Source organism: Dendrobates tinctorius, unplaced genomic scaffold, assembly GCF_039654945.1.
Source record: "Dendrobates tinctorius isolate UK_male_01 unplaced genomic scaffold, ASM3965494v1 ptg000164l, whole genome shotgun sequence".
Lineage (NCBI taxonomy): Eukaryota > Metazoa > Chordata > Amphibia > Anura > Dendrobatidae > Dendrobates > Dendrobates tinctorius.
In genome coordinates, this window is record NW_027361831.1 from 7910580 (window position 1) to 7934727 (window position 24148).

Here is a 24148-nt window from a genome sequence, read left to right on the forward strand (position 1 = left end):
TCTAAAACCTAGGTGCGGCTTATGGTCTGGTGCATCTTATAGTCTGAAAAATATGGCAATTTCCCTTTCTCAGTTATACAACCGTTATATTTTTTTTAACAATTTATCAATAAAATAGATGGTTGCTTCTCATGGGAGTTATTGGTGGATGGTCAAGAAAATATAACCTTCCAGTAATCAATGTTTTATATTTTAGGTATGATAATGGTTGCTCTCAATGTGGGATTTTTGATGTTTAAGAAGGTACCATTTTTGGTTAAAACATTTTCCACATTCTGTACAAGAAAAAGGTTTCTCCCCAGTATGAGTTCTCTGGTGACTAACGAGATGCGATTTCTGGTTAAAACATTTCCCACATTCTAAACAAGAATATGGCTTCTCCCCTGTGTGAGTTCTCTGGTGCTTAACAAGAGTCGATTTCCGGTTAAAATATTTCCCACATTCTGAACATAAATATAGTTTCTCCCCTGTGTGAGTTCTCTGATGTGTGACAAGATTTGATTTCTCTGTAAAACATTTTCCACATTCTGTACATGAAAAAGGCTTCTCCCCTGTGTGAATTCTCTGGTGTGTAACAAGATGTGATTTGCAGATAAAATATTTCCCACATTCTGAACATAAATATAGTTTCTCCCCTGTGTGAGATCTCTGGTGTGCGTTAAGATTTGACTTTTCTGAAAAACATTTTCCACATTGTGAACATGCATATGGCTTCTCCCCAGTATGAGTTCTCTCATGCCTAACAAGAATTGATTTCTGTCTAAAATATCTACCACATGTGGAACAAAAAAATCTCTTCTGCTCAGTGTTAATTTTTCGATGTTTAGCAAAACACTTTTGGAAGGGAAAACTACTTCCATATTCTGAATGTGTAATTTGCTTCTTTGCTTTAACAGCATTTAGTTTTTCAATGCCTCTTTTGTGACTTTTTTTTTTCTTAGGCGTCTGTAATGAATCAGAAGATAGGACCTGTTTCATAGGATCAGATGTTAAATTTCTGTTGTGAAGGGATGATAGTATATCTGGAGTAATGATCTTCACTTCAATAGTATCCTGTGTGATCTCAAGGTCATCTGATTTAAAAATTGAAGTTGCAAGCTGTCCTTCTGATCTCCAATCCCCGTCATCTGACAATAATAAAACAAATCATTATTTTTCAATAAAATCTCCTTGAAATTTATATTTTTGAACATTTCTACTTAAAATGTCTGTAGAAATGTAGTAAATTTGAAATATACACTAAGACAATGACAGTTCACAATCTAGGGGTTCATACTCATTTGTGAGAAAAACAGAATGCAATCGAATAAAGAAAATTGGATAGCACTCTGACATCACATCTGTGATTTTTTTTTCTCAGCTGAAAGTGTACTGAGAAAAAAATTGAAGCATGCGAGTGCTGTCCGATTTTTACACACCGATCTCCTTTGAAAAGCCGGCAATTCATCTGCTGCGTACAGTAAAATCACATCGATACCCAACAGGAAAGGATAGATTACATGCAGTGTATACACCTAGAATGGATAGTTTATGTCACTGACATCTATAGATCTATTAGTACAGTGCAGCTCACTGTACATGTATTCAATTATTAAAAGATTATTTTTCTGAAAAATGGCGTAGGCTCCAGTATAATTTTCTTAACTAGCAGAGGCAAAGCCAATGGCTGAGGGCAGATGTTTATAGCCTGGGAAGGGGGTAATACCTATGGAGCTTCCCACGCTATTAATATCAGCTCACAGCTGTATACTTAGCCTTTACTGGCTATTAAAATGAGGGACCCCCCAAAAAATGATGTAGAGTCCCCCTATAATTAATAACCATCAAACGATAGGTAGACAGTTGCGGGCTGATATTAATAGCCTAGGAAGGGGCCATGGATATTAGCCCCCAAAAGGCTAAAAACATCAGCTCTCAGCCACCCCAGAAAAGGTGCATCTATAAGCTGTGCCAAATCTGGCTTTTAACCTCGCTCTTCCCACTTGCTCTGATGAGGTGGCAAGTGGGGTAATAGTTGGGGGGGTTGATGTCGCCTTTGTATTGTCAGGTGACATCAAGCCCAGGGGTTAGTAGTAGAGAGGCATAAATAAGATGCCCCCTTTACTAACCCCATAGTCGCATTGTATAAAAAAACACATACCCAGAATAAAGTCCTTTAATTGAAAGAATGACACAGACTCCCTTAATAAATCTTAATTAAACCATCTTACTGCATCACCCATTCCAGTGACACCATGTCCCATGATGGATTTAGCTCTGCTACATCTAGATGGCAGGCTGCATGATACAACCATACAGCCTGTCATCCAGCAGAGACACTGTGCAGAGCTTGCTACCGCTTCTCATTGTCTCGCGGTGAACTCCAAGAACCCGTCTGACATCATAGCGAGCATAAGAAAGTTCTGATGCTCGCGGTTCCGTAAGGCTAGTTTCAGACTAGCGTTCTCAGACGCAGCGCACGGCCGCCGCTAAGCTCCGCCCCTGGCCATGCCCCCTCTGGTCATCTCCTCCTCTGATCGCATGATGCTGCATGCGATCAGCGTACCCTATATTTAGTGTTGGGTACGCTGGTCGTACGCTGGCATGATTTTGCCGGCGCTTGCGCCCCTTTTGGCGCTGCGCCGAGCACACAAAAACGCACTGTGTTGCATTTTTGTGCGCTCAGCGCAGTGCCAAAAGGGCGCAAGCACCAGCAAAATCATGCCAGCGCACGACCAGCGTACCCAACGCAAAATATAGGGTACGCTGATCGCATGCAGCGTCACTCGATCAGAGGAGGAGATGACCGGAGGGGTTGCGGCCGGGGGCAGAGCTTAGCGGCAACCATGCACTATGCCTGAGAACGCTAGTCTGAAAGTAGCCTAAGAAAGGTCCTAGGAGTTCACAGCCAATTAACTCACTTTACCAAACTGATGTCAGCGCGAGCAACATGCAACCATGCAGCCTGTCATCTAGATATAGCAGAGCTAGACCCGTTGTGAGACAAATGGATTAACATCTTCTCAGCGGACAGATGAGGAATATTGTTGTTTATTATTTTAATTCTCTTTCAGGGGACAATAGCGTTACTGGAATGGGCGACGCAGTAAGTATGATTTAATTAAGATTTATTAACCCCTCTCTGCCATTGGACGTACTATACATCCATATGACCTGGGACTTAATTCCCATGGACGGGATAGTACGTCATGCCCTTTAATGCGACACCGCGACTTAAGTCGCGGTGATCGCATTAAAATTCCGACGCCATCTTACCTTAGAGAAGATGATGTCGGCATCCAGGCCGTTGTCCCCGCCTTCCCGATCGCTGTGATTGGCTGTTCAATTCTGAACAGGCTATCACAGACTTTCTCATTGTTTCTGCGAATCAGATTGGCTGAAACATTGTGGTCCCGAGCCAGGATCAAGTACTGATGTACTCAATTCTAGACCAGTGCACCCAAGCACCATACTCATAAAAAAAAAAGTCCTGCCCGTCACGTTCGTCCCAACAGCACTATTTGGTGGAGGAGGCATATGCTTTCCTTGCCACCGACACTGATAGCGAGGGAGAGGATCCCACTTTTCTCTACTTGTCCGATTCTTTATCCTAATCCTCTTCCTCCTCAGGTCATGCGGAACCGTCACGATGAGGCAGCGCCCACTATACCCGAATATGAAGCTGAATCACCGCCCCCAGAAAATTACGAGCCACTAATTCCTGATTTTATGGCAGAATCAGGAATCAAGTTTGACACCACCGGCCTCACAAAAATAGACTTTTTCAAAGTCTTTTGCTTCGAGGATTCTGTTAACCTCATGGTGAATCAAACTAATTTATATGTTCGTCAATTTTTGGTGCAAAACCCTGGTTCATCATATTCTAACTAGTCTCCTGTAGACAAATTAGAAATGATACAGTTTTAGGGCCTGGTCGTTCACATTGGGATCCTGAAGAAGCCAGAAATTCGGCAACATTGGAGTGTTGATATTTTATATAACACTCCAGTTTCCAGAATAGTCATGGCCCGGACGCGTTTTGAGGCCATCCACAATTTCCTGCATTATACCAATAATGCACAGTGTCCCCCACGAGATGACCCCAACTTTGATCGCCTGTTCAAAGCTCGGCCGGTCATCGAACATGTCAACAAAAAGTTTGCTCAAGTGTACATGCCCCAAAGGGACATCTGCGTAGATGAGTCCTTAGTCCATTTTAAGGGAAGGCTCGGATTCCGTCAGTACCTGCCCAGCAAGAGGTCCCGGTACCGACTTAAACTCTACAAACTGTGTGAGAGTACCTCAAGGTACACCCACAGGTTTAGAGTTTATGAAGGAAAGAACACCAGGAATGAACCGCCTGAATGTCCTCCTGTCCTGGGAGTGAGGGGGAAAATTGTATGGTATTTGGTTCACCTACTGCTGGATAAAGGTTATCACCTCTACACCGATAACTTTTATACCAGCATCCCACTCTACGAATCCCTCTCTGCGTGAGGTACCACAGCCTGGAGTACTGTCTGCAAAAGTCAGAGAGGCCTCCCAAAAATGCTTCTTGGGCAGATGCTCAGAAGTGGTGACAGCAAAGCCCAATGTAGCAACCACCTACTGGTGGTCAAGTACGAGGAAAGGAAGGATATCCTTCTCTTGACCACCATACACTGTGATGGCAGCGCTCTCAGCACTGTACGAGGTACCTCTACACAGGTCAGCAAACTGGGCTTTGTACTGGGGTATAACAAAAACATGGGGGTCGTTGACCTCTCCGATCAACTCCTCCAACCGTATAGTGCTTTGAGAAGGGCCAGGGTGTTGTACAAAAAGCTGGCCACACCGATACATCGTACCTTCAGTTCCAAGAGGTAGTGGTTAAGGCCCTGATATTTGGCACTCAGGAAGGAGCGGGTTCCAGTACTTCTGGAACTGAAGGTGCTCGTATCGTACCAGGTCAGCATTTCCCGTGGGTGGTCCCGCCAACTGGAAGAAAAGGTAAGCCGCAAAAACGGTGCAGTGTGTTACAAAAGGGGAATACGGAAGGACACCATTTATCAATGCGACACCTGCCCTGACAAACCTGGCCTGTGTATAAAGAATTGCTTCAAATTGTACCACACCTCCACGTACTATTAATTTACTTAGATTTACAGGAAACAGAAGATTAGTTACAAAAAGGGGGCACATCTAGATAAGTTCCTTGGGGGTCTAGTTTCCAAAATGATGTCACTTGTGTTTTTTTTTTCTGTTTAGGCACATCAGGGACTCTACAAACGGAACATGACACCCGCAGACCATTCCATCAAAGTCTGCATTCCAAAACGTCACTACTTCCCTTCCGAGCCCCGACATGTGCCCAAACAGTTTTCTCCCACATGTGGGGTACCTGAGTACTCAGGACAAATTGGACAACAACTTTTGGGGTCCAATTTCTCCTGTTACCCTTGGGAAAATAAAAAATTGGGGACTAAACGGTCATAATTGTGGAAAAAAATAAGATTTTTTATTATCACGCCTGGGCATTATAAACTTTAGTGAAACACTTGGGAGTACAAAGTGCTTATTACACATCTAGATAAGTTCCTTAGGGGATCTAGTTTCCAAAATGGGTCACTTGTGGGGGGTTTCCACTGTTTAGGCACATCAGAGGCTCGCCAAACACGACATGGCGTTCAATCTCAATTCCAGCCAATTTTAGTTTGAAAAAGTCAAACGGCGCTCCTTCCCTTCTGAGCCCTGCCGTGCGCCCAAACAGTGGTCCCCCCACATATGGGGTATCAGCGTGCTCAGGAGAAATTGAAAAACAGCTTTTGGGGTCTATTTTCTCCGTTTACCCTTGGAAAAATAAAAAAAATTGTTGCTAAAAGATCATTTTTGTGACTAAAAAGTTAAATGTTCATTTTTTCCCTCCACGTTGCTTCTGCTGCTGTGAAACACCTGAATGGTTAATAAACTTCTTGAATGCAGTTTTGAGTAGCTTGATGGGTGCAGTTTTTACTTTTGGGTATTTTCTGCCATATAGACCAATCAAAGTACCTTCAAAAGTGAGGTGGTCCCTAAAAAAATGGTTTTCTAAATTTTGTTGTAAGAATGAGAAATCGCTGGTCAACTTTTAACCCTTATAACTTACTAACAAAAAAATTTTTGTTTCCAAAATTGTGCTGATGTAAAGTAGACATGTGGGAAATGTTATTTATTAACTATTTTGTGTGACATACAGTCATGGCCAAAAGTATTGACACCCCTGCAATTCTGTCAGATAATACTCAGTTTCTTCCTGAAAATGATTGCAAACACAAATTCTTTGGTATTATTATCTTCATTTAATTTGTCTTTAATGAAAAAACACAAAAAGAATTGTCCTAAAGCCAAACTGGATATAATTCCACACCAAACATAAAAAAGAGGGTGGACAAAAGTATTGGCACTGTTCGAAAAATCATGTGATGCTTCTCTAGTTTGTGTAATCAACAGCACCTGTAACTTACCTGTGGCACCTAACAGGTGTTGGCAATAACTAAATCACACTTGCAGCCAGTTGACATGGATTAAAGTTGACTCAACCTCTGTCTTGTGTCCTTGTGTGTACCACATTGAGCATGGAGAAAAGAAAGAAGACCAAAGAACTGTCTGAGGACTTGAGAAACCAAATTGTGAGGAAGCATGAGCAATCTCAAGGCTACAAGTCCATCTCCAAAGACCTGAATGTTCCTGTGTCTACTGTGCGCAGTGTCATCAAGAAGTTTAAAGCCCATGGCACTGTGGCTAACCTCCCTAGATATGGCCGGAAAAGAAAAATTGACAAGAGATTTCAACGCAAGATTGTGCGGATGTTGGATAAAGAACCTCCACTAACATCCAAACAAGTTCAAGCTGCCCTGCAGTTCAAGGGTACAACGGTGTCAACCCGTACTGTCCGTCGGCGTCTGAATGAAAAGGGACTGTATGGTAGGAGACCCAGGAAGACTCCACTTCTTACCCCGAGACATAAAAAAGCCAGGCTGGAGTTTGCCAAAACTTACCTGAAGAAGCCTAAAACATTTTGGAAGAATGTTCTTTGGTCAGATGAGACAAAAGTAGAGCTTTTAGGGCAAAAGCATCAACATAGAGTTTACAGGAGAAAAAAGAGGCATTCAAAGAAAAGTACATGGTCCCTACAGTCAAACATGGCGGAGGTTCCCTGATGTTTTGGGGTTGCTTTGCTGCCTCTGGAACTGGACTGCTTGACCGTGTGCATGGCATTATGAAGTCAGAAGACTACCAACAAATTTTGCAGCATAATTTAGGGCCCAGTGTGAGAAAGCTGGGTCTACCTCAGAGGTCATGGGTCTTCCAGCAGGACAATAACCCAAAACACACTTCAAAAAGCACTAGAAAATGGTTTGAGAGAAAGCACTGGAGACTTCTAAGGTGGCCAGCAATGAGTCCAGACCTGAATCCCATAGAACACCTGTGGAGAGATCTAAAAATGGCAGTTTGGAGAAGGCACCCTTCAAATATCAGGGACCTGGAGTAGTTTGCCAAAGAAGAATGGTCTAAAATTCCAGCAGAGCATTGTAAGAAACTCATTGATGGTTACCAGAAGCGGTTGGTCGCAGTTATTTTGGCTAAAGGTTGTGCAACCAAGTATTAGGCTGAGGGTGCCAATACTTTTGTCCGGCCCATTTTTGGAGTTTTGTGTGAAATGATCAATGTTTTGCTTTTTGCTTCATTCTCTTTTGCGTTTTTTCATTTAAGACAAATTAAATGAAGATAATAATACCAAAGAATTTGTGTTTGCAATCATTTTCAGGAAGAAACTGAATATTATCTGACAGAATTGCAGGGGTGTCAATACTTTTGGCCATGACTGTATTTCTCTGTTTTAAGGGCATAAAAATTCAAAGTTTAAACAATGCAAAATTTTCCCCAAATTTCCGTTTTTTACACAAATAAACGCAAGTTATATCGAAGAAATTTTCCCACTAACGTGAAGTACAATATGTCACGAAAAAACAGTCTCAGAATCCCCAAGATCCATTGAAGTGTTCCATAGTTATTACCTCATTAAGGGACAGTGGTCAGAATTGTAAAAATTGGCCTGTTTATTAACGTGCAAGCCAACCTCGGGGGTAAAGAAGTCTGTGTCATTCTTTCAATTAAAGGACTTTATTCTGGGTGTGTGTTTTTATACAATGCGAATATGGGGTTAGTAAAGGGGGCATCTTATTGATGCCTCTTCATTACTAACCTCTGGGCTTGATGTCATGACACAACAAAGGTGACATCAACCCTCCCAACTGTTACCCCATTTGCCACCGCATCAGGGCATGTGGGAAAAGAGAGGCTGAGTGTCAGAATTGAAACATCTTATGGATGCACCTTTTCTGGGGCAGCTGAGAGATGATGTTTTTAGCTGGGAGGGCAATATCTAAGGTCTCTGTCTAGGCTATTAATATCAGTCCACAAGAATCTGACTTGTCTTTGCTAGTTATTAATTATAGAGGGGGCCTAAATCATTATTTTGGGTGTCCCCCATTTTAATAGCAAGTAAAGGCTAAGTATACAGAAGTGAGCTGATATTAATAGCCTGGGAAGCTCCATAGGTATTACCCCTTTCACAGGCTCCAAACATCTGACCCCAGCCATCAGCTTTTCCTCTGCTGGTTAAGAATATTAAGTGGGAGCTCACACCATTTTTTTTCCACAAAAATAATATTTTAATAATTAAATACATGTACAGTAAGCTGCATACACACTGTACTAATTGTATATGCCACTGACATCTATATATCACAAAAAAAAGTTATGTAGGTGAAAAAGATACAAAATTAAAACTGCTACTCATTCTGCCACACACAAGCCCCTACTCAGGTATATCATCCGTCAATTGAAAAACAAAGGTTTCCACATTACTAGTGGCTGATGGGCTCTTCAAAAACATCATGGCTTCCATAAACCAATCTATCAAAATCTGCTCTCTAAAAGTCAAATCTCCCTCTCGCTTCTGAGCCTTGCATTGTGCTTAAACCACATTTAGCATCCATGTTCTTGGCATTGTTGTACTAAGAACCCACTTGACAATTAACATTGTGCGTGTCTTGTGGAGCACAATCTGGGCACTATGTGTTGCAACATAAAAAGGCGTATTAATTTTCACTGTGCAACATCCATTTTGTGCCAATTTCCACATAAACACTGTGGAGACAAAATACTCACTTCTCTGATAGATGAATTCACTGAGGATAATAATTACCTAAATTAAGTCACTTTAAAGGGTTTCCTTTTATTGCTCTGGTTTTCTGCCATTTTGTCACTCCTCTGCTTCTATCACCAGGTGTGGCCTTATTCATTCTGAGGGCGGTGTTGGTGATGAAAGAGACATTGTAACCAGAAGCTCTGGGTGGAACAAGCTCTGTCCAGTCGCAAAGAATAAGGTGGCCGGGACCTGCAGTACCATCCAGTCTGGTAGTATGGGGCTAGAATAATCAGCTCCCTGCTTCAGGTATTTGGAAAGTACCACACCCTACTATAGCTCGAAGCATATTGCCGGATACTGCCAGATACAGCCTTGGTTTCCTCTAGTTCAGTTCTGTGTGCTCAGCTTCGGGCTTGTGCATTTGACCCTGTTGTGATCCTGGCCTGTTTACCGACTACTCTTGTATCTTCTGGTTTTGTATTTTCTCTGCCCTCCTCCTGGTTCTAACCAGCCTCCCTGACTATTCTTCGTGCCGTTTTGCACCACCAAAACAGCATTTTACTCCATTTCTACATTTCCTTGTATATGTCCTGATCCATGTATAAGGGTTGATCGGTGAAGGGCAAGGCAATCCCGAAAATGGGATAGATAACACCAAGCCAGTTCATGGTAACCATCTTTTGAGCTGTCAGGTGACCATAAACAGTGGCTCCAATACGTTGTGTCTGCAAACTATTCCAGCAAACTGTGTTTCAGTAGATAATTACATTCATTCCTTCAAGGACAACAGAAAAAATTGGGGGCCGGCTCCCTTCCTTTCTGAACCCTCCATGTGCCCAGACAGTAGTGTACTACCATATACAGAGTATTGTCATATTCATTTGTAAGCTCCATCATATCCTATTACTCTTTATGAAGACTTTCAAAGTTATCACCTCACAAAGTGACACGCGTCAGATTTCAAAGATGGAGCCTGGTTAGGAACACAAAGCCAGCTGCAGGGAGTGGATAAATCAGAGTATTTTGGGCAGTAACTAATGTAGATAAAACTGTCACTATAGACAATAACACAACAACTGAAATGCTCAAATTCAACAGTCTTCATCATTAAAAGATTAGTACTTAGTAGTGAAACCTCTCTGGGGTAATTAGAGTATGCGGATCGGTGGCTCTTGGCATGCCACATTATTTTAGGGCCAATATTTTCTGTCAGATAGGTTCCTTGAAGAAATATTAGACATTTAAAGGGCATTTTTGTAAAATACTGCAGAACAGAGCAGTCTTAAATTTAGATCTCGAGCATTTGGCAGAGGCAATGGAGACCTTTTATTATAGAACTACCAGGTATCACACGTATCACACTACATGAACCAGTAGGAGAAAAAAAAAGATGCATACAGTTGTGGCCAAAAGTATTGATACCCCTGCAATTCTGTCAGATAATACTCAGTTTCATCCTGAAAATGATTGCAAACACAAATTCTTTGGTATTATTATCTTCATTTAATTTGTCTTAAATGAAAAAACACAAAAGAGAATGAAGCAAAAAGCAAAACATTGATCATTTCACACAAAACTCCCAAAATGGGCCAGACAAAAGTATTGGCACCCTCAGCCTAATACTTGGTTGCACAACCTTTAGCCAAAATAACTGCGACCAACCGCTTCCGGTAACCATCATTGAGTTTCTTACAATGCTCTGCTGGAATTTTAGACCATTCTTCTTTGGCAAACTACTCCAGGTCCCTGATATTTGAAGGGTGCCTTCTCCAAACTGCCATTTTTAGATCTCTCCCCAGATGTTCTATGGGATTCATGTCTGGACTCATTGCTGGCCACCTTAGAAGTCTCCAGTGCTTTCTCTCAAACCATTTTCTAGTGCTTTTTGAAGTGTGTTTTGGGTCATTGTCCTGCTGGAAGACCCATGACCTCTGAGGGAGACCTAGCTTTCTCACACTGGGCCCTACATTATGCTGCAAAATTTGTTGGCAGTCTTCTGACTTCATAATGCCATGCACACGGTCAAGCAGTCCAGTGCCAGAGGCAGCAAAGCAACCCCAAAACATCAGGGAACCTCCGCCATGTTTGACTGTAGGGACCATGTACTTTTCTTTGAATGCCTCTTTTTTCTACTGTAAATTCTATGTTGATGCCTTTGCCCAAAAAGCTTTACTTTTGTCTCATCTGACCAGAGAACATTCTTCCAAACGTTTTAGGCTTTTTCAGGTAAGTTTTGGCAAACTCCAGCCTGGCTTTTTTATGTCTCGGGGTAAGAAGTGGGGTCTTCCTGGGTCTCCTACCATACAGTCCCTTTTCATTCAGACGCCTACGGATAGTACGGGTTGACACTGTTGTACCCTCGGACTGCAGGGCAGCGTGAACTTGTTTGGATGTTACGAAATAGAAACAACAAGGCACTCTTCAAATAAATGGTACTTGGTGCACAAGTAGGGTCTCCAGCCCACGTAATACTATGAAAAAACTCGGCACTCAAATGGCAAAAATGACTTAGATCCTTCGTTTTTATTTGCATCCAAATTGTGTTAAACGTTTTCGATCCAACAACGGATCTCCACTTCAGCGGTCACACCGCAGGACTCTGATAACCAGAGGGGTCAGCGCCATAATGAAATAGGTGACAGGGTTTGTCACACCAGCGCTCTCCTTATAATTAACTCAGAGAAGTTCTGATGAAGATCCGTTGTTGGATCGAAAACGTTTAACACAATTTGGATGCAAATAAAAACGAAGGATCTAAGTCATTTTTGCCATTTGAGTGCCGAGTTTTTTCATAGTTGTTTGGATGTTAGTCGAGGTTCTTTATCCAACATCCGCACAATCTTGCGTTGAAATCTCTTGTCAATTTTTCTTTTCCGTCCACATCTAGGGAGGTTAGCCACAGTGCCATGGGCTTTAAACTTCTTGATGACACTGCACACGGTAGACACAGGAACATTCTTTGGAGATGGACTTGTAGCCTTGAGATTGCTCATGCTTCCTCACAATTTGGTTTCTCAAGTCCTCAGACAGTTCTTTGGTCTTCTTTCTTTTCTCCATGCTCAATGTGGTACACACAAGGACACAGGACAGAGGTTAAGTCAACTTTAATCCATGTCAACTGGCTGCAAGTGTGATTTAGTTATTGCCAACACCTGTTAGGTGCCACAGGTAAGTTACAGGTGCTGTTGATTACACAAATTAGAGAAGCATCACATGATTTTTCGAACAGTGCCAATATTTTTGTCCACCCTCTTTTTTATGTTTGGTGTGGAATTATATCCAATTTGGCTTTAGGACAATTCTTTTTGTGTTTTTTCATTTAAGACAAATTAAATGAAGATAATACCAAAGAATTTGTGTTTGCAATAATTTTCAGGAAGAAACTGGGTATTATCTGACAGAATTGCAGGGGTGTCAATACTTTTGGCCACAACTGTATGAACAATTGCGCAGTAATCTGAATATTTTAGGACCGAAAACATAATGGAGTTTATGACTTTGGATCAGGCCCTGAAACTAGGGCTCAAAGTATGCCAACACAACTCTTGTAGGTTTGAATGCATGCATATTACAGCCATCAACCCCATAGTTTTATTATGATTTCGGATTCCGGCTCGAGTCGAGCCCTTTTTCAAATTAAACTAGAGATAGCCTATCTCGATCTGTAGTTTGATTTGAAAAAGGTCTCGGTTTGAGCCAGAAATGTGTGATACAGCTGCTTGAATCTATCTGGAGTGTGAAACATAATATCCTTTACAGCAGCACGGTTATCTTCAATCGCCTATATGAAGAAGGGATTCTTCTACCTCAATCTAGTGAGCAACATCTCAACCCCCCCCCCATTCTACCATACCATAACATCCTATGGGCAATTGTCTCTTTTCTCATTTTGTTTTAATTAACCACGCACAGCTTAGTTTACTGCACATTTCATATTGTCGATCATTAAAACGAAGTTTGGCCAGACAGACTGGACCTGGTCTTGTACGGACCATATGAGCACATTCAGCAACACAGAAGGGGGAGAAGGTAGATTCATTCAATAAGCTATTGGGATTCTAGGAAGCCAACAGCATCATTACCCTCCACTTTTGTCTTAGAGGCCCATCATAATAATTTTTTTTTTTTTTTCAAATGATTTTTTAACTTGTCAGCAAATTGTACGTATGCACGTGGTCATTTGGCTTTGTAGTTTACAGATCTGAGCAGGTAAGGGTCAGCATCTTCTGATTCCAAAGTGTAGGTAGATCTTCCAGGTTGTAAGCTCCATAGAATACGGGCTTTCAATTCCCAAAGAAATGTTAACGGTTTTGGGAAGAAGAACATGTAGGGGGTCTAATGGCAGAATGGTGACCACATGATTGTGATACGGCTAGACTACACCACCAATAAAGTAGCCACAGCTGGTGACTGAGAAGAATTTGTGCTTCTGCCTTTATCGGTTACTCACCTGGGTAGTCATATGTAGGAATATCCTCTTTATACCACTCATAACCCCTCACATATGTTTCTGTAGTATCAATATGGATCAGATCTTCACCCTAAAACAAATATTGTAGAAGTCACGGATAGATGAAGAAGTCACATCTATGATCAACTCTAATCCTGCCATCTCCACCGTTCTCATTACACAAGTATAAAACATAATACTGGTGGATAAAACAAGACTGAGCACAAGACCTTCACAGCCATCTACACATCATAGGGGAGATCTAATGACACCTTCTCTCCATCTACCTGATAATCCTGAGGAACATCAGGTTCTTCTTGTTTACAATCATCTGGAACAATAAAATAGGGACATCGCTTTGTTGTTGTCCTCTTACTGGATAGATCTGGAGGAAACACATACAGGGACTGAATTCATTCTTTACATACAGATAATTATAGGCCGTGTGAATTTAGCCCTGTCTATTACCTGGTGATGTGAGAGGCTGGGGAACTTCCAGCATGAAGTCCTTGTACAGATCTTTGTGCCCTTCTAAATACTCCCACTCCTCCATGGAGAAATAGATGGCAACATCCTGACACCTTATAGGAACCTGACACATACAATGATACCGTCATCTCCCCGATCCCTACATAGCATTACTTTATAATGTCCCAGAATTCCCAGCAGTGTCACCTCTCCAGTCAGCAGCTCAATCATCTTGTAGGTGAGTTCTAGGATCTTCTGGTCATTGATGTCCTCATGTATCAGGGTGTGAGGTGGAGGCCCCATGATTGGGCTCAGTGGTCTTCCCCATCGCTCATACACATGGTCCTGACAGCGCTCACTAGAGGTCTTCTTCACTACTGTGTAATCCTGGTTATGAAGAGACACATTAGTAAATCTCACTACAGACATTTCCAGAGTCCTCACCTCTCCAGTTCTGTCCATCTGTTATTCCCATAGATAAGAATGATGTAATGTGATGTCATCAGAATCTCTCACCTCTCCAGTAAGCTGGAAGAGGATCTCTAGGGTAAGCTGTAATATCCTCTCCGCCATCTTGTCCATATGCATCCTTGATGGGTCAATCGGGAGAATTCTCTTATATAAGAGATCTCTACTGAGAGGATCCGATAATTTTAGAACCTGAATGAGGAGAAGATGATGCCTATGTAACATAAAGGCATATTAATCATAAAGAATCATGTGTAACATGGGTGGGTAATTAATATTTTCCAAGGGTCAACATCAAAGAACGGAACTGTTGTAGAGGTCCGATCCAAACAGCCAAACTTAGTTCTACTCAATTTTATAGTTTTCTACGAGTTATTATCACTTAATCTTGAGCAGAATTACGTCTGATGACTCGCTACTACTGGTAATACATGTAAAGTGTTAATCCCTGTAGCAGCTAATAAAGAATACACTACCGTTCAAAAGTTTGGGGTCACTCAGACAATTTTGTGTTTTCCATGAAAACGCATACTTTTATTAACCATACGAGTTGCCGAATGAACTTAAAATCTAGTCCAGACATTGACAAGGTTCGAAAAAAGATTTTTAATTTGAAATAATAATTTTCTCATTCAAACTTTCTTTTCGTCAAAGAATGCTCCCTTTGCAGCAATTACAGCATTGCAGACCTTTGACATTCTAGCAGTTAATTTGCTGAGGTAATTTGGAGAAATTTCACCCCATGCTTCCAGAAGCCCCTCCCACAAGTTTGTTTGGTTTGTTGGTCACTTTTTGTGTACCATACAGTCAAGCTGCTCCCACAACAGCTCAATGGGGTTGAGATCTGTTGACTGCGCTGGCCACTCCATTACAGATGGAATACCAGCTGCCTGCTTCTTCCCTAGATAGTTCTTGCATAATTTGGAGGTGTGCTTTGGGTCATTGTCCTGTTGTAGGATGAAATTGGCGCCAATCAAGCTGTGTCCACTGGGTATGGCATGGCATTGCAAACTGGAGTGATAGCAATCCATTTTACCTTGTACAGATCTCCCACTTTACCAGCACCAAAGCAACCCCAGACCATCACATTACCTCCACCATGCTTAACAGATGGTGTCAGGCACTCTTCCAGCATCTTTTCAGTTGTTCTGCGTCTCACAAATGTTCTTCTGTGTGATCCAAACACCTCAAACTTGGATTCGTCTGTCCATAACACTTTTTTCCAATCTTCCTCTGTCCAACGTCTGTGTTCATTTGCCCATATTAATCTTTTCCTTTTATTAGCCAGTCTCAGATATGGCTTTTTCTTTGCCACTCTACCCTTTAGGCCAGCATCCCGGAGTCGCCTCTTCACTGTAGACAATGACACTGGCATTTTGCGTGTACTATTTAATGAAGCTGCCAGTTGAGGACCTGTGAGGCGTCGATTTTCTCAAACTGAAGACTCTAATGTACTTGTCTTGTTGCTCAGTTGTGCAGCGGGGCCTCCCACTTCTCTTTCTACTCTGGTTAGAGCCTGTTTGTGCTCTCCTCTGAAGGGAGTAGTACACACCATTGTAGGAAATCTTCAGTTTCATAGAATTGGAAGGGACCTCCTGGGCCATCTGGCCCAACCCCCTGCTCAAAGCAGGATTTGCTAAATTATCCCAGTCAGATGTCTGTCCAGCCTCTGTTTGAAGACTTCCATTGAAGGAGAACTCACCACTTCTCGTGGCAGCTTGTTCCACTCATTGATCACTCTAACTGTCAAAAAGTTTTTTCTAATATCTAATCTGTGTCTCCTCCCATTCAGTTTCATCCCATTGCTTATAGTCTTTCCTTGTGCAAATGAGAATAAAGTTGATCCTTCTACAATGTGACAGCCCTTTAGATATTTGTAGACAGCTATTAAGTCTCCTCTCAGTCTTCTCTTTTGCAAACTAAACATTCCCAAATCCTGCAGCCTTTCCTCATAAGACAGGGTTTGCAGACCAGTCACCATTCTGGTCGCTCTTTTCTGAACTTGCTCCAGTTTGTTGATGTCTTTTTTTAAAATGTGGCGCCCAAAACTGGACAAAGTATTCCAGATGAGGTCTGATCAAAGAGAAGTAGAGGGCAATAATGACTTCACGTGATCTAGACTGTATGCTTCTGTTAATACATCCTAGAATTGCATTTGCCTTTTTTGCTGCTGCATCACACTGTTGACTCATTCAGTCTGTGATCTATTAGTATACCCAAGTCTTTTTCACATGTGCTGTTGCTTAGCCCTATTCCTCCCATTCTGTATATGCTTTTTCATTTTTATTGCCCAGATGTAGTACTTTGCATTTCTCCCTGTTAAAAACCATTCTGTTAGTTGCTGCCCACTTCTCCAGTTTATTTATATCTTTTTGAATCCTCTCTCTCTCTTCTCTAGTATTAGCTATCCCTCCTAGCTTTGTGTCATCAGCAAATTTAATCAGTTTACCCTCAATTCCTTCATCTAAATCGTTGATAAAGATGTTGAACAATACAGGGCCCAGGACAGAGCCCTGTGGTACCCCACTTGAGACATTCTTCCAACTGGATGTGCAGCCATTTACGACCACTCTTTGGGTCCAATCACTAAGCCAGTTATGAATCCACCTAACAGTTGCCTTGTCCATTCCATACTTAGTCATTTTTTCAATAAGGATTGTATGAGATACTTTGTCAAATGCTTTGCTGAAGTCAAGATATACTATATCTACAGCATTTCCTTGATCCACCCAATCAGTGATTCCGTCATAGAAGGAAATTAAGTTAGTCTGACATGACTTATTAGTTACAAACCCATGCTGACTCTGTTTAATCACTTCATTCTTATCCAGGTACTGACATACATGTTGTTTAATAATTTGTTCAAAGATCTTTCCTGGTATAGAAGTCAGACTCACCGGCCTATAGTTGCCTGGGTCCACCTTCTTCCCCTTTTTGAAGATAGGAACAACATTTGCTCTTCTCCAGTCTTCTGGGACTTCTCCTGTTCTCCAAGAATTTTCAAAGATTATGGAGAGGGGTTCAAAAATTTCTTCTGCTATCTCCTTCAGTACTCTGGGGTGTAATTCATCTGGACCTGGAGACTTGAATTCGTTAAGGTTAGCTAACTGTTTCCTCACTATCTTTCTGTTTATAGATATCCTGGATTCTTCTATTCCCTTAATAGGACAGTGAAGTACAGTTGATGTTACATTTCCTTTCTGAGAGAAAACAGATGCAAAATAGGAATTTAAAAGTTCGGCCTTCTCAACATCCTGTCTTACCATTTCATCATTTTCATCCTGTAAAAATCCTATAGCATCTCTGACTTTTCTTTTACTTTTGACATATCCCCAAAATCCTTTATTATTGCTTTTGACATCTCTTGCAAGCCTCAATTCATTTTTAGCTTTAGATAATCTGATTTGTGCCCTGCAGGTTCTGCAGACAGCATTATATTCTTCTTTAGATATGCCTCCCTCTTTCCATTTTATAAACATTTTTTTCTTCCTTTTTAGCATGTGCTTAAGTTCTGTGTTCATCCATCCTGGTTTCCTTAAATGCTTCCTATTCTTCCCTCTTTCTGAATTGTTAACAATTGTGCTGTGAGAATTTCATTTTTCAAGATTTCCCATCCTTCCTGGACATTTTTGTCCTTAAGGATATCCAGCCATTGGATCCCTCCAATTCTCTTTCTGAATCCCTTAAAATCTGCCTTTCTGAAATCTAACCTTGACGTCTGAGTCTTCACAGGTCTTCCTCCTCTAGTTATCCAAAATTCTAAAATAGCATGGTCGCTACCTCCTAGGGTCCCAGCCACTTTTACCTCCTCAACCATTTCCTCCCTGTTTATAAGGATTAGATCCAAGGTAGCAGTTCCCCTTGTTTTCTCCCCTACCTTTTGGAAGATAAAGTTGTCAGCAAGAGAGGATAAGAATTTCCTTGACCTGTTAGTTTTGCCTGAGAGAGATTCCCAACAAATGTCTGGATAGTTGAAATCTCCCATGACAACCATGTCATATTTTTTGGAGAACTTGGCCATTTGATGCATAAAGAGTTCATCCATATCTTCAGCTTGCACAGGCGGCCTGTAGTAAATGCCTACAATGGTGTCCTTTCCATTGTTCTGTCCTTGTATTCTTACCCAAACAGTTTCCACAGAACTCCCAGTCTCTGAAGCTTCAATCTCTGTGCAGATATACGCGTTTCTAACATACAATGCGACACCTCCTCCTCGTTTATCAAGTCTGTTTCTTGCAAATAAGTTGTATCCTTCTAGTCTTGTATTCCAATCATGTGTATCGTCCCACCAAGTTTCAGTGATTCCAATGACATCATATTTCTTTTCCTGTGTTAGTAGTTCCAATTCTCCTTGTTTGTTGCCCATGCTTTGTGCATTAGTATAGAAACATTTTAGTTTGTGATTGATTTCTCTTTCTCCAATTTTTTTATTAATTAGATTCTTTTGTCTTTGTTCTTCCTTTCCACTTCTAATAGCAGAGTTCTCAATAGCATTTGTCAGGTGTATGGCTTTTTCTGGTCTTTTGCTTCCCTTCCCATGTTGTTCTAGTTTAAAGCTCTCCTTACAAGTGTAGCAAGGCGACTTCCAAATACATGTTTTCCAGTCTTCGTAAGGTGCACCCCATCTCTAGCAAGTAGTCCATCGTAAAAGTAATTCACTCCGTGATCCATAAATCCAAATCGTTGCTGACGGCACCATCGACGTAGCCAGTTGTTCACCTGCAGAATCTTATTCCACCTCCTTGTTCCATGGCCATCCACTGGGAGGATGGAAGAGAAGACCACCTGCGCTCCCAGTTCTTTCACTTTCTTGCCTAAGTCTTCAAAGTGTCTGCAGATGGTTTCCAGGTCATTTCTTGCTGTGTCATTTGTCCCCACATGTAGTAGCAGGAATGGGTAGTCATCTGTGGTCTGAAGAGTCCTGATATCCTGTCAGACACATCTTTAATTTTTGCACCTGGAAGACAGCACATTTCTCTTGAAGTTATATCCGGTCTGCAGATAGCGGCCTCTGTGCCTCTCAACAGGGAATCCCCCATGACCACCACTCTCCGTTTCTTCTTCACAACATTTTTCTTTCTCCATCCAGGAGGACTCTGAAGGCGTACAAGGTTGCTGTTTGTTGGCAAAGTCTTATCCTGATGTATTTCTTCATCGTTTTCCTGCGTGAGAGCCTGGTACTGGTTTCTGAGCGGTATGGGTGCTGACTGCCTCCTGATCCTCCTGCTTCTCTGGGTCACATGACTCCATTCCTCTGTTTCTTCAGGTGCACTTCGAATTTCTTCTCTTTCTGTAACATCAAGAGATAATTCTGCTCTGTCCAAGAACTCTTCACCTTCCTTAATGATCTTCAATGTAGCTAACCTCTCTTCGAGATTTTGCAACTTTTCCTCCAACAGGGACACAAGCTTGCATTTGTGGCATGTGAAGTTTGGCTTTTCCACTGGTAAGTCTGTGAACATGTAGCAAGAAATGCAGCTCACCAAATGGCTCCTGGCCTCTTCCATATTGAGATTTCTTAAAAACGATGAAAGATGAGCCAAAATTCGCGGAGACTCTTCACTTATCCCAGAAGGCACTGGGAATATGCAAATGATCTCCTCAAGACTCTTCCCCTGGTTTTCGTGGCAATTGCTCGCATGAAATAGAGTTTAATGGAACCAACAAATGTAATGCTCTAGATTCTCAACTACCTCAAAAGGAAGATCAGGTTTACAGCTTCTTTAATCAGCCAAACTGTCTTAAGCTGTGGTAACAAATTTGCACAAGGGTTTTCTAACCATCCATTAGCCTTCTTACACAGTTAGTAAACACAAAGTACCATAAGAACACTGGAATGATGGTTGTTGGAAATGGGCCTCTATACACCTATGAAGATATTGCATTACAAACCAGACGTTGGCAGCTAGAATAGTCATTTACCAAACTAACAATGTATAGAGTGTATTTATGAATCATTTAATGTTTATTGGAAAAAGCTGTGCTTTTCTTTCAAAAATAAGGAAATTTCTAAGTGACCCTAAACTTTTGAACGGTAGTGTATGTCTGGGGCTTCCAGTAAATGTAGCCGGTAAAATAAACATCATTAGCAACAGCATCCCTTAAATTAATGTATTCATCCACTCTAAGGGTACCGTCACATTTAGCGATGCACCAGTGATCCCGACAACGATACGACCCGGTCAGGATCGCCGGTGCATCGCTAAATGGTCGCTAGTGAGCTGCCAAACAGGCAGATCTCACCAGCGACGTAGCAGCGGTCGGCGGTCGTTACCAGTCAGACGCGGCGGCGATGAAGACGCCCTCCTGCCCACGTCCACGCGTCGCTCGTCGGCGCCAGCACGAAGCGGCCGAAGAGAAACGGCCCAGGATGTTCTCGCGCGATCAGCGATAGCCAGCGGGGGAGCCGGTCGGAGGTAAGTATCACACATACTGATATCGCTAGCAATATCGCTGCTGCGTCACAAAATCGGTGACGCTTAAGCGATATCGCTAGCGATCTCGCTTAGTGTGACGGGGCCTTAAGTTTTGTTGGTTCAATCGTATATACAAAAGACGCTCACTTTCCACCTTGGCATACATATCAACAATAAATTGATGAAAAAGTTACCTACATTGTAAAATGTGGTTAGAAGACCCATGTCTGATCATTATTTGGTAAGCATAAAAGTCCATAGCTGATATTTTTTTACCACATTAACAATGTATAGAGTGTATCTCTGAAACATTTAATGATAGCTTTATTGGAAAAAACTGTGCTTTTCTTTCAAAAATAAGGAAATTTCTAAGTGACCCTATACTTTCGAACGGTAGTGTATATACCGTATTTTACAGATTATAAGACGCACTTTTTTCCCCCAAATTGGGGGGAGGAAATGGGGGTATGTTTTATAATCCGGAGTGTGTTATAATCCGAAAAATACGGTAATTTACTGCTTTTTATAAAGTTTATATAAAGCAGAAAATTATTCTGCTCTGTGTAATTCAGCCTTTGATCCTTAACCAACAGCTTACAACATAATATGATGTCCCCAAAAAAGTATGATGTCCCTACAAACCATCTCACACTGTATAATGTCCCCAAAAAGTATGATGTTCCCACAGGGCCCCCAGTAAGTATATCCCAACACAAATCCCCTACAAAGTATGATCATCACCCCGCAGTATGATATCCCCACAGAGTCCTCAAATAAGATGATCTCGCACAGTCCCCTACAGAATGTCTCCAAAAAGCTCCCCTACACAGTATGAGGTCCCCATAGACCCCCCCAAACTAAATGTCCCAACACAGTATAATGTTCCTTCCTCAGTATGTCACCACAGGAATCAGTCATTCCTGTGCATTATGATGTTGTTCACACCTCCCTTACAAAAAATGTGCACAGCATGATGTCACTAAACATGCCTCATAGGGCCCCGCATCACTAAACATGCCTCATAGGGCCCCGCATCACTAAACATGCCTCATAGGGCACCGCATCACGTCACTAAACATGCCCCATAGGGCCCCGCATCACTAAACATGCCCCATAGGGCACCGCATCACGTCACTAAACATGCCCCATAGGGCACCGCATCGCATCACTAAACATGCCCCATAGGGCCCCGCATCACTAAACATGCCTCATAGGGCACCGCATCACGTCACTAAACATGCCCCATAGGGCATCGCATCACGTCACTAAACATGCCCCATAGGGCCCCGCATCACGTCACTAAACATGCCCCATAGGGCCCCGCCTCACTAAACATGCCACATAGGGCACCGCATCACGTCACTAAACATGCCCCATAGGGCACTGCATCACATCACTAAACATGCCCCATAGGGCACGGCATCACTAAACATGCCCCATAGGGCACGGCATCACGTCACTAAACATGCCCCATAGGGCACCGCATCACATCACTAAATATGCCCCATAGGGCCCGCATCACTAAACATGCCTCATAGGGCACCGCATCACGTCATTAAACATGCCCCATAAGGCCCCGCATCACTAAACATACCCCATAGGCATAGGGCACCACATCACAACACTAAACATGCCCCATAGGGCCCCTCATCACTAAACATGCCCCATAGGGCACCGCATCACGTCACTAAACATGCCCCATTAGGGCACCGCATCACGTCACTAAACATGCCCCGCATCATCCTATGCCACCAACATTGTCAGAGCTTAAAAATAAACTAAATAATGTCATTAGATTGGAAAGGGGGGCTTATTTAAAAAGAAAAGCATTAAGAAAGTTTTACAAAATTTGGCAGCCATGGATGGAGTCACCGGGTCTCCCCTCGGGGGCACTGGTACGGGATGCGATGTTGGACCAGTTGCTGTTGTGCTTGCGGTGATGGGGTGCTTGGGGAGCAAAAATAAAGTCTAGTGTCCTTTGTGGCGAAGCGGATTTTGAGTGGCGCGGTGGGGGGGGGGATCGGACCTGATATCCGCGGGGGGCGAAATATGATGCGGAGTGGCGCGGCTGGCGGGGATGGTTTTCCCACTGAACTGAGGCACTGCTGTATAATTTTGATTTTTGTTTATTTGTGGAGCCATGTTGTTTGTAGGCTCAATTTATGCAAATATCTGTATTTTGAGATTTTCTTCTTTTTATTTATTCTTACACAGGAAGAGTTTTACCCTTTAAATAATATCTGCTTTCAATGTAATTTTTACTAGCTATATAAGATGTCATATTCTTTCTGTATTGATTCCTGAATGTTTAATAAAAAAGATCTGATTCAAAAAACATGCCCCGCATCACTAAACATGCCTCATAGGGCACCGCATCACGTCACTAAACATGCCCCATAAGGCCCCGCATCACTAAACATACCCCATAGGGCCCCGCATTACGTCACTAAACATGCCCCATAGGGCACTGCATCACATCACTAAACATGCCCCATAGGGCCCCTAATCACTAAACATGCCCCATAGGGCACCGCATCACGTCACTAAACATGCCCCGCATCACTAAACATGCCCCATAGGGCACCGCATCACGTCACTAAACATGCCCCATAGGGCCCCGCATCACTAAACATTCCCCATAGGGCACGCATCACGTCACTAAACTTGCCCCATAGGGCCCCGCATCACTAAACATGCCTCATACAGCACCGCATCACATCACTAAACATGCCCCACAGGGCACCGCATCACGTCACGTCACTAAACATGCCCCTTAGGGCCCCGCATCACGTCACTAAACATGCCCCATAGGGCCCCACATCACGTCACTAAACATGCCCCATAGGGCCCCGCATCACGTCACTAAACATGCCCCATAGGGCCCCGCATCACGTCACTAAACATGCCCCATAGGGCACTGCATCACATCACTAAACATGCCCCATAGGGCCCCTCATCACTAAACATGCCCCATAGGGCACCGCATCACGTCACTAAACATGCCCCGCATCACTAAACATGCCTCATAGGGCACCGCATCACGTCACTAAACATGCCCCATAGGGCCCCGCATCACTAAACATGCCCCATAGGGCCCCGCATCACTAAACATGCCCCATAGGGCACCGCATCACGTCACTAAACATGCCCCAGAGGGCCCCGCATCACTAAACATTCCCCATAGGGCACGCATCA

General features: G+C 42.6%; 1 protein-coding gene across 1 annotated transcript in view; it reads right to left on the reverse strand.

The window, feature by feature from the left end:
• The window catches only part of LOC141052937 (uncharacterized), a 310086-nt gene that overhangs the window by 242801 nt on the left and 43137 nt on the right, over positions 1-24148 (reverse strand). Inside the window, exons 2-3 of the mRNA XM_073550268.1 lie at positions 14586-14729; positions 14277-14456 (exon numbers count right to left, since the gene is read on the reverse strand). Of these exons, the coding sequence (XP_073406369.1) occupies positions 14277-14456; positions 14586-14729 (324 nt within the window). The remainder of the gene's footprint in view (positions 1-14276; positions 14457-14585; positions 14730-24148) is intronic.